Here is a 14,388-nt window from a genome sequence, read left to right on the forward strand (position 1 = left end):
CTCACATATACAACTGGGACCTTACGTTGTGAAGAGCAGTAAGAAAGGTGATTCAAGGACTCAGTACCAAACAACAAATATAAACGACTGACTAAAAGAAAGTAAATACATACTAATATATTTTATGTATATAAAAAAATAAGTATATATATGTATATATAATATATATATTTTATATATATATAATATAATATATATAGTATATATATATATAATAAGTATGTTTATGTATATAGTAAAAATAAGCAAAATAAGTAAAATAAGTAAAATACTCACCAAGATAGGGACAGCAGGTATAAAGTAACTGCTGATCCACCAAGGGTACAAAGTCCTGGTGAGAAAATGAAGGAAATGCTGAAAGGATACAGCACAAAATAAACAGTCTTCAAGTCAGAAATCCCATAAATGCAGTCACAGGCAGGTTTCAGGGCTACCCTTCCATGAAAACAATAGCTGGATTCCAAACACACAATAAAATAATGAACTTTGCAGCCCAAGTGTTCAGTCCCTGTAACACAGAATGAGCTGCTCTTCATTTATTAGAGTAGCTCAGCCTTTGCCCCTGATCACTATCAAAGCCCAGCTGAAAGCTGCATTAAAGAAGGGAACCAGGACTGCTGCCACTGCCTCTACTGATAAGGGAGAAACCTTTCCATAGAGGAAAATAAATGAGGCACATCTGCTATGCATTACACCTCCACAAGTGCCTTCACCCATGGAACACCATGCCAGGGAGAAATGTCACTTCAGTATTAACAAAGCACATGCAGGGCCACGGGAGGAACAGGAATTTCAGATCCCATCCACCAAGGAAATGTATCTTAGCATCCACACCACTTTTCCATGGAATACTATATATCCTCTTGCATGTCTAGGAACTATGTGAAACATCACACATTCCCTACCCTCACCTCCTTTCCTGCTTGCTCATACCATTTTCAGTTCAGTCACCCTTTATCATGACACTGGAAAACAGGTGATCTCACAAACAGCAACCTTGCTCTACAGTCCCATCATTCTATTTCTGTTCACCATTACTTTTGCTTATTTCTGGGAAGAGCTACAGTTTTGTCAGCTCAGCTTGCAGGAAAACAGCATCTGATCCTCCAGCATAACTTGGCACCTGTTCTGCAAATTATTGCAGCAGGTGAGATGGCTCCTGCCTGACAGAAAACCCAGAGCTGCAACACAGAGTTCACAACCCATAACACAGATGCAATTGAGGCACTTGGCCAAGCTGGGAACCACATCCATTGGTCTTCATATGCTCAGTGCAGCTGCCCTGAAGGCAAGTTCCTGATCAAATCTTACAGCTCCTGAGGAAGTGGTAGGTCCATCTTCCCTCACTGATTCAGAAGACACGCTGTTGCACTAACTCACCAGAGCCTGAGCAGATGTCACAGCGTCCATCACAAATCTCTCCTGCCTGTCGTCAGCAGTAAAAAACAATTCTTCAGGAACTGATGGAACCTGAAACAGAAAACCCAGCAGCTGCAACCCAAAATGCAGACAGTAACTTTCACCATTTCTGATAAGAGGACAGTAAAATCTCACCAACCTGCCACCCACAAAAAATGACCCCTAGCACTAAAAATCCTCTTGCCCTGAGGAGAACTTTCCATAAAATACTTATTCTATTCACAGTAACAAAAGCCACCTTTCTTATCCTCCCCATACAGCATCTTCCACATTTCCAACTGGTTCCTGCTAAGTAATTACCTTGCTTCCAACTGGAGGCACAAAAGAATTTTACAAGTTCATCATACACCATCCCTCTATCCAATAAATTCCTCAGTAATTCAAGGCTGACAGCTAGCACACCGTCTTTGTGACAAGAGCTTCCAGGTCTAACAGCAATCAGCTGTCAATTTTCTTGCAAGGTTGCAGATTAGTAAATACAGAATGTATTTCAGATGCAATTACAATTCCTATTGGAAAAAAAATTGTTGCTTCACACAATTCCACTAAAGGAAAATAATTCTCCACTAAAATACACTTATTCTTTAAACCCCACAACAGGGTAAAAAACCCATGATAAAACAACAAACTACTGTATTGAATTGTTTTAATTCATGTCAGTATTATTTTGTATTGAGTTCTGTGCCCTGCTTTTTCTTCAGAGAAGAGTTACATGCACAGAGGAGACTCTACCTGAAAAAGCCAACCCAGAACTGCAAGGATCAGCAGCTTGTTCAGGAAACTCATCTCCTTATCTTCAGAAAGGACCATTAACCTGCCATACAGCAGAAGTAGCAAGACAGAGTGTCAGTTGTCAGCAGCCGAATTTTCATTAAGGAAAACATTCCCAAACCATTCACTTACCAATTACACTATCTATATACCATGAACACATTCCTTGCATGTCTGCCTTTTTTGTATGTACCTGCATATCATCCTAAGTTTACACTAGACAAGCCATTCTCTAGAATGTGCTTCAAATTTTCCTCATGTATATAGGAAAGAAAACTAGAAAATTATTTGGGCATTGGAAACCTTGTAGGTTTAAGGTCAAAATTCAAGCTGCAGCTTGAAGGTCAATCACAGCTGCAGATGTAGAGTGATCAAGTGGGATTTAAAGATTTTGTTAATAAAAACCACAAATTGAATCAAGTATTAATCCCCAAGTTTAGGCTGAGTTTTCTTTGAAGCTTTATGTAAGATAAAAAGTATGCACCACAAAAAAAAAAAAAAAAGAAAAATCAAACATTCACTGAAAAGTTCTTTACAGATATATTTTCCCAAGCTCTTACCTGTATACCTGCAGCAAGAGACTAAACACTTTCCTGTAATAATCAAGGAAAGGAGCAACATGATCCACAAGGGAAAGGTACTCCACAATCCAAGGAATAGTGAGGATAGAACGTTGATCCCGAATAGATTGTCTCAGAAGCTTTAATATATCCAGTACAGGCAGGGTCTTAAAGGACAAGAGAAGTTAAACCAGCAGCTTGAAGTTATCTTCTGCTACTTATAGAAAAACTTTTGTCTATATCTTGACTTTTCTTTCTAGGATTTCATCTTCTGTACTGGTGACTTCTGGCTAATGAAAACACTTCTTTGCACATGACCAGAGGTAAAAACCAAACTGTGACTGCAACCAAAGGTCCCACTGGAAATTTCAAAAGCGAGGCTAAAAGCCTGACTATGTACAAAATGGAGTCAAGGTCTATTGCTTCCGTTCGGTGGCACACTGCTGGGAGATGGGTGCAAAACTAACACAACCAGTCCTGGTAGCTGGATTTTACACTATCAATACAAGTTGTCTTAGCTACGTGAAAGTTTTGGTATGAAAGACCCAGATTAGCAGAAATAACAGAAGACTGACTACCTTACCACTGGTGCATTGCATCCCTCTTTTCGAGATTACACAAATTCTTTTTTCCTTTGTTCCCAACCCCAGAATATGCAGCAGGGACACAGGACCACACAACATCATCCCAGGAACACTGGCTCGCTTTGAAAGAGCATGACTACCCACAATGCGCCCTGAGCTAGAAGAAGTGCCTGTCCAGCAAAAGGCAGTGCTCTTCCTCACTTGGTTTCTCAGTGCCAGCGCGGAATCTTGCAGGTCTCTGGTTGGCTGCTCCACAGTGCGATAGGGCAGGAAAACAAGGAACCCCAGGAACTTGGCGAGGAGTCGGAGACTCAACAGGGCCACGCTGAAACGCTTCTTTTCATCCTAAAATGAAGAAAAGTGAGCTGAAGCTATGCTAGCCCACACTGGCAAAGCAAATGTCTATGCTAAACCTCCAGTCCCTTCATCTAAAAGGTCCATGTGGCTTCATCTCTGCTTTTAATAAAGGTAAGTTTCCAAAATACATATTTATCAAGTATTTTAAATTGCTTCTGTCTCTATTGCTTCACCTCTTCACAAGAGGGAATTATTCAAGAGCTTTCTAAAACAAGCAGCTGCTCAATCGTATCTTTGCATTAAGAACTTTGGAGTCAATGAGAGGCAGAGCTGATCTCACATTGCCTCCTTTATAGCACTACTACTCTGCAAGTCTCCATCAACCTTTGGCTGCTACTTTGCTAAAAGACTATAAGCTGTGACACCTCTGATATGCAGACCTGAGTGAAGAAACACCTGTACACCTATTAACAGGTATATCTACAAATTCAGTGTAACTAAAATCTTTCTATATGGAAAAGTAACAAGGAACTTATTGCAATGGCATGCCACAACTGGATGTGGTTATTTCATTGATCTAACACAGGTTATAACAACCTAAAGAGGAGGCTTTCACTTTCACACTATTTGCACTTATGACAATTCTATGAAGCACCCTGAAGCATGCAGGTAAGGGGTTCAGACAAATAAGCAAATTGCAGAGTTATGACAAAAACAAACGACAAAGCTCTTGTCCTGTAAAAACTGTGGTGGAAGCTCCAAGCAATTCATAATCAAGCCAGTAATTGTTTGACTACTGGAACAGCTCAGAGAAATTCCTGACAGATGTGTTTGCACAAAGCAAACCTACCTGTTCCTCTATATCTGCTTCCCCATCACTGTGCTCGTGCTCCACCAGAGTAAGACCATTCAGTTCAAGTATCTTCAGGCACAGACTATCCATCAGGTGCTGATTGAACTGGTAACTTCAGCAAAAGATGATGATGAGTCAGACTGAGCTGAAAACAGCAGTAAAACCTCAACTAACACACTGCAGAATTTTGAGCTTGTCTTGTGAGTTGTAACAATCAGCAATCAGCAGACATACAACATAACACAATGATAGACAAGAAAGCAAGAGAGAAGACTTAGGACTGGCTGACCACCTTCATTTCCACTCTTTTTTTTGTACTTTTTCAGAGATGCTATGTAACAAGTCTCAGCATAAGGATAATAAAATCAATCTGCCAAAGGAGGAATCTATAAAATAACTGAATTTAAGATTAAAATCTCACATAAATTATAATTCCCCCGTGCTGTGAATTGTGAAAAACTTATTAAACAAAACAATTAACCTGGCTTTGTTCTGTACACCTTTAGCTTCATGCACTATCACACAAGAAGCATTTGTCCAGTCCAGTGTCCTTGCTAGGTAGCACTGCATGCCTTGGCACTGGGAAATGCTGACAGCTCCAAAAAAATACTGTGGGTTTATAGAAGAAAAATTATTACCATATCATCTAGTCCCAAACTTTCTGGATAACTCCCTGCTGCAAGAGACACATGCTGGTGCTTCCACTGCCCACACATTTCAGAGGGAACAGCAAGCCCAGGCCACTCACCTTCCAGCACTGAGGATGAAGTCCCTGAAGAATTGTTGGCACCCTGGGAATGAAGGGGGTGGACAAGGCCCTCTGATGCTCTGAGAAACAATGAATCTCTCCTGCAGCCTCTTCAGACGGCTCAGATTATCAGAGCCCAGCATATTAAGGACATCCTGGTCTGGGGTGTCTCCCCAGCTTGCACCACCGCCGATAGGACCTTTGCACATCTTTAGGAGACAGAAAGAATAGTAAGGTGGAATATTTGTAACAAGGCATCATTTCACTCCATCTCTCACCCAGCATTTTATCCTTTCCTCACAAGACTGCTTTTGGAGTAATCCACGCATGGTCTTTCCTGTTGCCCAGGAAGATACAGAACAACTCTTCCCCATGCCAAAACATGCTACCCACCTTGGCCATACACAGCCTAGAGGTCTTGTGAGATGGCATTCCAATCTTACACATCTAACTAGGGCATACCTAGCAGACTACACGTGGATATGTGGAGAGAATGCCTATCACTCTCACAATCTTCATGAACCACCCTTAGTAGGATCTTTAGCTCAGTCTCCAAGGCCCATGATGCTGCACTACATGTTCCCAGAGCAGGTTTTCCTGAACTTCCACAGAGTTAAATAACATTTAAAAATTAATGCCCCACTGCCTCAAACACACAGATACAATTCAAGACTCAAAAAATTACAGAACTGCAGAACTGTTAAGAAGGGGTCTCTTGGATCATCTAATCCAACCCTCTTGTTCAGTCAAGGTCACCTCCTGACCTGTCAGTGAATACTACTGAGAAAAATTTCACTCTCTCTTCTTCATTCCCTCCCAGCAGGTATTTATAACAGCACTAAGGCAACCTGGAGCCTTCTCTTCTCCAGGCTGAATATTCCCAGGTCTCAGCATTTTTTCTCATACAAAAAAAGCTTGGTGCCTTAATCATTTACAAAGCCCTCAGTTGGACTTGCTCTAGTAAGTCTGTATCTTTCTTTCCTTGTGCCGGTGAGCCCAAGACTGGACACAGCATTTCAGACTAGCAAACCTAGCAGACCTAGCAAATACCAAACAATGGGAAAAGTTGACTGCATATCCCTACATCTAAGTTGACTGCATATCCCCACATCTAAGTCGTGATAGTTTTAATGAGAGAGAACATAATAAAAGGAAGCAACATTTAAGAATGTCTATCAAGTGAGCAAGTACTAGGTCCATTTATTCCAAACAGAGCCCATGTTCTGAGGGCACCTCCCCAAGGGAACATCTTGCTACACTTCTCTACCTTTAAATTATCAGGCCTTGACACAAGTCCTCAGTCTCGGTTCATTTCTGCAAGAGCATCATAATCCACACAAGAGCCTGCAAACCACTTTCCAGACAGACCCATTGGATCCATTGAAGACAACAGATCCATTTAGATTTTTGGCTACCCTTGTGAAATCTTGCAGTCTTCATTAAGAAGGCACAGATACAAAGGAGAAATACAGCACCTATGACTAATTAAACCCTACTCATGCAACAAGGTTAAATCTTACCTCTTTCCCACAATTTCCATGAACACACCCACATACAATCAGATAGGTCACTGATGCAAACTCAGACTTGACACTAAAGGAATTTACAACATTCCAACAGCTTGCAACTTCCTGGCAATGTGTGTGAGCTAACAGTCAAGGTGAGGCTCTCTGGCTGTTTCGCTCTCCAAAAGGAGCCCAGCAATAAGCCACACGTCTACAGACAATACAGCAAATCTTCTTCATTTATCTACTTACAATGAAGTCAGATGATGCTTGAAATTGGCCAACCCCCCCCCCCCGCCCAGTTACAACAGCAATACTGTACCAAAAACCGGCCTGTTGACTGTTACACAGATTTTTTGCACTCATACTGCTAACAAACATAACTGGGAACCTCTGCACTTGACAAATGCCAAAACACATCCCTAAAATTTCCAGAAACTATAACTCTACTAAAATTAGAAGGACAAAGTAATTAACCATGAAGAATGAATGCTTACAACTCATCATGTTCTCAGTGTGCCTTATTCCTCATTTAAAGAGACTTCATTGGTAATTTATCACTGATTATTTCTGAAGAAGGAAAGAAATTCCCATCCTGAAAAGTTGTCTCTCCCCAAAAAAGTTTCAATAGGAAAATCTCAAAGAAGTTCACAAGACATGGCTTTTTTTTCTCAGGCCAAGGAAGGATCAAATCCACTTTGATGTATACAGTCATTAAACAAGGAATTTACCTGGATAAGCTGTTTCTGAAAGAGTCTGGCAAAATGGCTGTGGTTGCAGGTTGCAGATAGGTGAGCCATCATGGCCCTGTGAAGGAAAACATGATCAAATTATGACTGGGACTTTGTGGTACAAAAAACAGCGTTCTAACCTCAAACTATACCAAAAGCATAAAAAACCCTACTTTTAAGAAAGCAATCTCCAAAGGTCATTGAAAAAAAGCAATATTTTTATAACCCAGTTTCCCAGGCACTGAGCCCCACACCTGCTGCTGACATGGAAACAAAAATTCTCCCTGAGCACCTGCAGAGCAAACACAGCTCTAGAGATAAAAAGAATCTCTTCCTTTTCTTCAATAAGGTTGTTATTTAGAAAAAAGAATAAACTCATTCAGCTCCCACTCTTCCCTGCCCAGAACAGTAAGTTGAGATTTCACATATATGAATTAAGGAAACGGCAATAGTGCTAATTCTGATGCCCCAAAATTTCTCAGTTTAAGCCTCAGCCTTGTTTTGCTCTTGTGGTGAAATGCCACCTACATACACGTTACTTAAGTAGGCTGGTGGTTGAGATTAACACAGAAACCCACAAGGCAACTGCTTTCAATGCTATAACAGTTTATTTATATATACTGTATTTTGATAAAGCAATAAATGAATAAAACAGTCTGCTTTCCACAGAAAGACACACAGTTGTCTTGTTTTCAGAGTCAATGCACTAGACCCCCTGAAATAATTAGAAGAGTGAACAGCTTCTGAACACATAAAACACTTCTCCTCACTTAGAGGAGCCTGACATGGAAAACATGACATGCACACCCAAGTGTATATAATAACAATGTTCAGACAATACACTGGTTTTGAGAGTAGCTCTTTTTGTGATTATGAAAGGGAAAGATCAACATCAGGATTGAACAAATTAGGCCTCTGTCACTTATGGCTTGTTTCTTTAAGGTAAATGTTGATGCTTTTCAATTCAGAAGCAAGTGTACATGGGCAGCTTCCTCCAAGCAGCACACAGCACCCTGCAGAGTAGTGCAGTAGATCAGGCAGGACATGGAACTAAGGATGCCAAGTGCAGCATGATTCACCAGCAATTCAGCTACATTAAAGAGCTAGCTGAAGTTGCTTAAGACTCCTACCTGATCTTGTTGCCCAGAACTCTTTCAAAGTCCCAGCCAGTTTTCTCATTGTTATCCTCCCATTCACGCAGAAGTTCATAAAATATATCCCTGTGAACCAAGATATTTAAGGGGATGAATTCCCACTCTTCAAAATTTGAAGCAACAACAGAGCATTAATTGTTCCAAAGCTTCCCAGCAAGAATCTACCTCAGATTAAGTAACTCCAGCCTCCAATCATTCAGATACCTTTGAAAAACTCATAAATGTTAGCAGTACTTCAGTGAGTTTCCATTTTCCATGTCTTTGACAGCAAGTGCTTAAGCTTGTTATGCCCAATCTATGATGGAATGACCAAAACAGCCATTACCAGACAGACATAGTGAAGACTGAGAGGCAGCAAAGAATAAGCCACATGAAGTAATACCTATGAGAAAAAGAAAAGGACCAAGACAACTTGTCATTCTGCCCTCACCCTGTCGCTGCAAGCATGGAGGGAGGCAGCAGGAAGAATAAAAGCATACCAGATATATATGCAGAAGCAATCCAGTAGGGTGACACACTGTACTGGCATTATCAGAAGTCTCAATAACTCCTGAAGAATTAGGCTGTTCTTCTCTAAACATTAACCATTTAGTTCCTGCAGTCAATATGGACAAAGACTTTTTTTCATTTAATTAGAGCAAAAAATTCAATATTTTTTTCTACAGCATGTAGCATACATGAGACATTCTTAATATCTTTTAGTCACAATCATGCAAAGGTTATACCCTTGAGCATTCAGGAACAGTAGAAGAAACTTACCTTTGTTTCTTAAATATGTGAAACGCTCTGTCACTGGGAAAGTTAGAGCGATTATCAGTTTCTGGCTGAAAAGAAACAGACTGTACAGAGCATGGCAGCAGGAGAGACACCTGTTAAAAATATAAAGGCAGTCATTAAGCTAATGGAAGTCTCTAAACAATCTGAGACCAAGAAAAAAAGCAGGGAAGAGGCAGGTTAGGAAACAAGTATCACTAGCTGAGTTGTTACTTCTGTTACTACACGTTACTTCCCAATTGCTAACTACTAGCTAACACCAACTTCTACAATCTACATTAGACTACAGAGGCAGAATCACTCGACATTAAGAGAAAAAGTATCTGGTCCCCTTAAATCTCTGCTGACCAGATTGCAACCAGTATTGATAGAGTGTGGAAAGACCCACAAACAGTTGAAACATACCTTCAATATAGGGCTTGAGAAAATCTAGGATCCTGGCTGGCAATTTCTGTTACCTTACTCTTTCTCCTTACTGTTCTTCAAGTAACAAGACCTTTATTTACAACTTTAACAACTCTAAAGCTCAGCTACTGACAAGTCCCAATCTCAGTACACTGTCCTTTCTTTGATAAGAGTAATTTCCATTTTTAAAAGATGGATGAAATGAGATACAAAATACATTTCTACCATGCAATTCCTACCAACCAAACTGGTTCCCTAACCCAGTTGATTACACAAGGAAACCATTTTTCCCAGTCTAGATTGTCTCCTGTGAAATGTTGTTTGCCTAAAAAGAGTCCATATGTATCAAAGAAATCCAAATCTTTGAAACTACCTTCTGATATTGCACCTAACTAATCATTCTCCTGGGATTCATGTTTATTAGGTGAGAATTTCAAAAGCAAAATTTGACCCTGTCAAAGTCTCTGGCTGAGGTCAGGGCGTGGAGCACAACATAAGGCTAGCCAGCAGCAATTCACAGCCAACAATCACTGGACCCAGCAACTCACCCACCCACTGACAAGGAAAAAAGTATTTTTAGGCAGTTTCTAAAGACAACACAAGAAGATGAAATAGAAAGAATGAGATTTAACGTCAAAGCCATTACAAATAAAGGAACAACAACACAAAGGCTTGAAGCCATGTCACTTGGGGTCTGCCAAATTTTACCTTAGCTGTGCTGCTTTCATAAGCCTGCCTGAGCCTCTTGTGCAAGGTGGGAGAAAACGATGCAATCCGCTCATTTTCGGCCAAAAGCTTCAGCATCCCCTTTTCTAAATGGGAAATAATTCTGCCAAGATAATGGGGATAAAGCTCAGAGAGACAGACAGACATAAACAACACATGAGCAGTTCTAAAGAAATGCTTATGTTTACATTTTATGATGCTGCCAAGAAAAGAGTTCTAAAGGACATGTACCAGCAGGAAATCCTACTGGTATCTGTATTTGTTATCATTCTCATCTCACGACTTTCCAGTTCTTGCACAATTACAACAAAGTTCAGTGGACACATCAGTGCAAGGATACCCACAGCCATCCAAATTCAGGTCAAGCTGTATGTTTTGAAGAAAAATTAACAACTCTGTGCCTTTAACTGGTAAAGTTCTACAACCCAAGCACATTTGCTTAATCCCACACACAACTGCAGACACAAGCAGATGAAAAAAGAATTCAACTCACTCATATTGATAATCCAAGACTTGAACAGCAAAATAAACACAGTTGTGCACACTTTCAAAATGCTGTCTCCCTGACGCATCTGAGAGGAAAAAAGAAACATGAGACAACAGTACCTTTTACCATTTATAAATTAAAGGACCAACAATTAGCTTTTAAGTAACGTATGAACTGACATATCCAAAAATAATCTCCCAGACTCCTATTCAATTTTCAGAAGTTCCCATTCCCTATCCTTCCTATACTAAGGGCAACTGAAGTGTTTAATGCTGTATGGGAAAGAAAATACTCTTTCTCAATGTTCTGAACAACAATAAGGAGATACAGGACAAAAAAAGTAGAACAACTAAAAACAATCAGAAAATGGTGTTCCCATAGCTGAAGATTTCATGTTCCTAATCTCAGGCCCTAAGAATCAAAGAGTAGCAAAACAAAGGTCAATCAAATTGAGGCATGTGGGGTGGAGGAGGGTGTGGTAGGTCTTATCCTAAAGCCACTCTTTTGGTTGTACTATCCAGATCAAAGTACTAATTGCATCAAGCTTAAGGCTGAATTTGCCAAAAACCAAATGCAACAAGACAGCTGGATCCTATGCACTCAGATCCAAACCTGAAGCTTAATAAACGCATAGCAGGTCAACAGCACACTTGAGTTGTAGGATCAATGGAGAAGCAACTCAAGCACATCTGTCCTTCCCTCTAAAAGTCAGTGATAGAAGTAGCTACAGCAAATCTCGCACAATAGCAGAAAACTAGATTCAAACTAACTAGCAACCACACTCTATCATACTGTGGAAGCACTTCCCATACATGCATGACTTTTGTCAGCATCTCAGATGAGTGAGTCCCGCAGTGGTAATAAGGCATTTTTATGTAATTTAAGAATAACTGTCCAAGCTACTCTACAACACTTTCTCATTCTATGGAAGCAAGATTCTTTCCCTTCGTTACTACTGCTTACCTCTATTTCTTTCGCCGATTTCAGGGTCACTATCCCCATCTTCTGCAGTAGAAGTGCCTTTAGATGTCAACAGTTGCAGAACGAAAAACAGTTCCAGAAAAATATTTGGTACCAGGTTTTCTGGGAGAGAGTAATTGAGATGTTAAAGGTGGATTACTCAATACTGTGCCTGCTTTAATACACAAAGGTAAAAAGGTAGATTCCTGCTCTGTGGTAGTCAGCAAAGAATTGTCTCCCCACAACATGACACTGTGATAAAGTGTAGATCAGCACGGGAAAGATGTGTTAGGGAACAGTCTGGTTTCATATGGGACATACAACTTCAGTCTACTGCAGCTCAGAGTACTGCATCAGGCTCATCTCCTTCCCTACACTTTTGCCAAGTATTCATTTATTTAAATAACAGTATTGGCTTACTTTCTTTTTCCAGATGTCATTTGTTTGTACACTATAACTATCCCACAGCTTCCACTTCCCATCTATCTCCCTCTCACAACACACATGTAAGTTCAAAGCTCAAAGAAAGATCAGTTTCACATCTTCTGTGTCCTCACCTGCTATACAGGATGAATAGAGCTGTGCCAGACACTCCAACTGTTTCTTGCAGGAAACCTTAGCAGGATTTGCACAGGTCACCAAATGGCTTTCAGCAGGAAGGCTGGCACTGCGAGTGTAGCTAGGCTTAGTTGGAGTACAAGGATCAAAAGATATCCCTGCAGGAGAAGATGCCTGGTGCAGCAATTTGCATCTGAAATTCAAGAGCAGCAACATAACCATGTGACTGAGGATGATCCAGAGCAGCCATGCAGCCAGAAGAGGTCTTTCTCTCCAGTGTAGCATGAAGGAAATCCTGCAATAACTAAACCATCTCATTTACACTGTCTAAAGCAGCTTTTAGCATGACAGTAATTTAAGTCATCTTTATCTAACAGAGAATAGATCTTGGGGTTAGCAAGCAAAAGACCAAAGAATCCCATTCAAATTGCAACTCTGTTAAAATAGTGTAGCACTTTGACCAAATTAACCAACTAACATATGTTATTACTTCTCTCATCTGAACTGCTACCTGTTAAGGACGGGGAATCTGTTAGAGACCAGGTCCTAAAATCTTCCTTTCATGTACAGTTTCTGACAGGTAGATATTTTAAAACATCTATGAAAATAAGGCTCACATCCATCCTTTGGTATAGATGTAAAGTAATGACACTCTGAGAAGATCCAATACCAATAAGTGGAAAGGCAATGCAACAGCTGATGAAATCCCAGACTGGCAAGGTAAACAACAGAAGGAACAAACTACTTTGACTGCTGGATTCTAAATCAACAATGATCACTTAGTTAAATACACAGACATTGTACAAAACTATATCTAGAGAGGTCATCCAAAATGCAACACCAGAGTAGCATACGTAACACACTTGAGAAACAGGACACGAGGCAGTAACAGCAATATCAAATGATTGTCAAAGATTCCAGGGGAACAGTTTCCGCTTGGAACATCACACTACCTCTTGCCACACTGTATCAAAAGTGAAAGATTTAAGTCGCTTTAAGGGCTCTGGGAAGTCAGAAACATTTTCACCTGCAACAAAGAACCTTTTCAATGGGCCTATTTCTAGCAGAACTGCTGTGATGAAGAACACTGGTCCCAAAATGGAAGTAGAAAGATTACCAGCAGCTTCCTTGCAATGAACATAATCAACTAACTGAAGAAAATGATTGAGTAATAGATAGAACTGAAGAAAATTATTCATTAAGTACTTTGTGATGGCACCCAAGGGATGAGCCCACTATTAAGTACTTTGTGACCTTACCTATGGCAAGTTTCCAATAATGCAGTTAGACTGTGCTTCACTTCTGCCCAGTGCTGTCATCTACCTCAGGATGAAATTCACCTTTTGCCCCTGCTTAAAGGGATCTAGCTGGCTGGAGACAGCCTTACTTCTGTACTTCACCACAACTGAGGACACAGCAGCAACTCCCAGCTTTCAAGTATGATGGGTCAGATGAGAATATCACTGCATGGGCAAGATCCAACCAACCACATACTGCTATTTCACTGACTTCAGTTGATACACATTACTGGGACATTTCAGGTAGAATTCAGGCTGGAATAGGTGCTAGACTTAAGTGCAGAGTGGCAGGTTTGAATCCTGAGCATTTCTGCTGCAGGTTCAGTACAAGCAGTAATTCATTAGACTCTACTGGATATGTTTCAGCCAGTTCTGGTCCCACTGAAGTGAACTGCAAAACTTAGCAGGAAAAGAATTACACCCATGTGTCCTGAGGAGTTTCCCCAAGAACAAAATCTACAAAGAACAGCAACAGTTCTCTCAGCAATTATAAACAATAAACAACAGTGCAAACTACTGCAGTTTGGTTTTTTCTAAGTATCAATCTTCACAGACTAC

At 40.4% G+C, this 14,388-nt stretch overlaps 1 protein-coding gene across 1 annotated transcript in view; it reads right to left on the minus strand.

Annotated features, from left to right (window-relative positions):
* The window catches only part of CDAN1 (codanin 1), a 32,187-nt gene that overhangs the window by 11,702 nt on the left and 6,097 nt on the right, over positions 1-14,388 (minus strand). The window contains exons 4-17 of the mRNA XM_036384495.1: positions 12,532-12,725; positions 11,978-12,097; positions 11,021-11,099; positions 10,510-10,630; positions 9,382-9,491; positions 8,599-8,688; positions 7,469-7,544; positions 5,233-5,441; positions 4,482-4,596; positions 3,536-3,679; positions 2,751-2,917; positions 2,152-2,233; positions 1,381-1,470; positions 277-331 (exon numbers count right to left, since the gene is read on the minus strand). Of these exons, the coding sequence (XP_036240388.1) occupies positions 277-331; positions 1,381-1,470; positions 2,152-2,233; positions 2,751-2,917; positions 3,536-3,679; positions 4,482-4,596; positions 5,233-5,441; positions 7,469-7,544; positions 8,599-8,688; positions 9,382-9,491; positions 10,510-10,630; positions 11,021-11,099; positions 11,978-12,097; positions 12,532-12,725 (1,652 nt within the window). The remainder of the gene's footprint in view (positions 1-276; positions 332-1,380; positions 1,471-2,151; positions 2,234-2,750; positions 2,918-3,535; positions 3,680-4,481; positions 4,597-5,232; positions 5,442-7,468; positions 7,545-8,598; positions 8,689-9,381; positions 9,492-10,509; positions 10,631-11,020; positions 11,100-11,977; positions 12,098-12,531; positions 12,726-14,388) is intronic.

Source organism: Molothrus ater, chromosome 6 (genome assembly GCF_012460135.2).
Source record: "Molothrus ater isolate BHLD 08-10-18 breed brown headed cowbird chromosome 6, BPBGC_Mater_1.1, whole genome shotgun sequence".
Taxonomy (NCBI): domain Eukaryota; kingdom Metazoa; phylum Chordata; class Aves; order Passeriformes; family Icteridae; genus Molothrus; species Molothrus ater.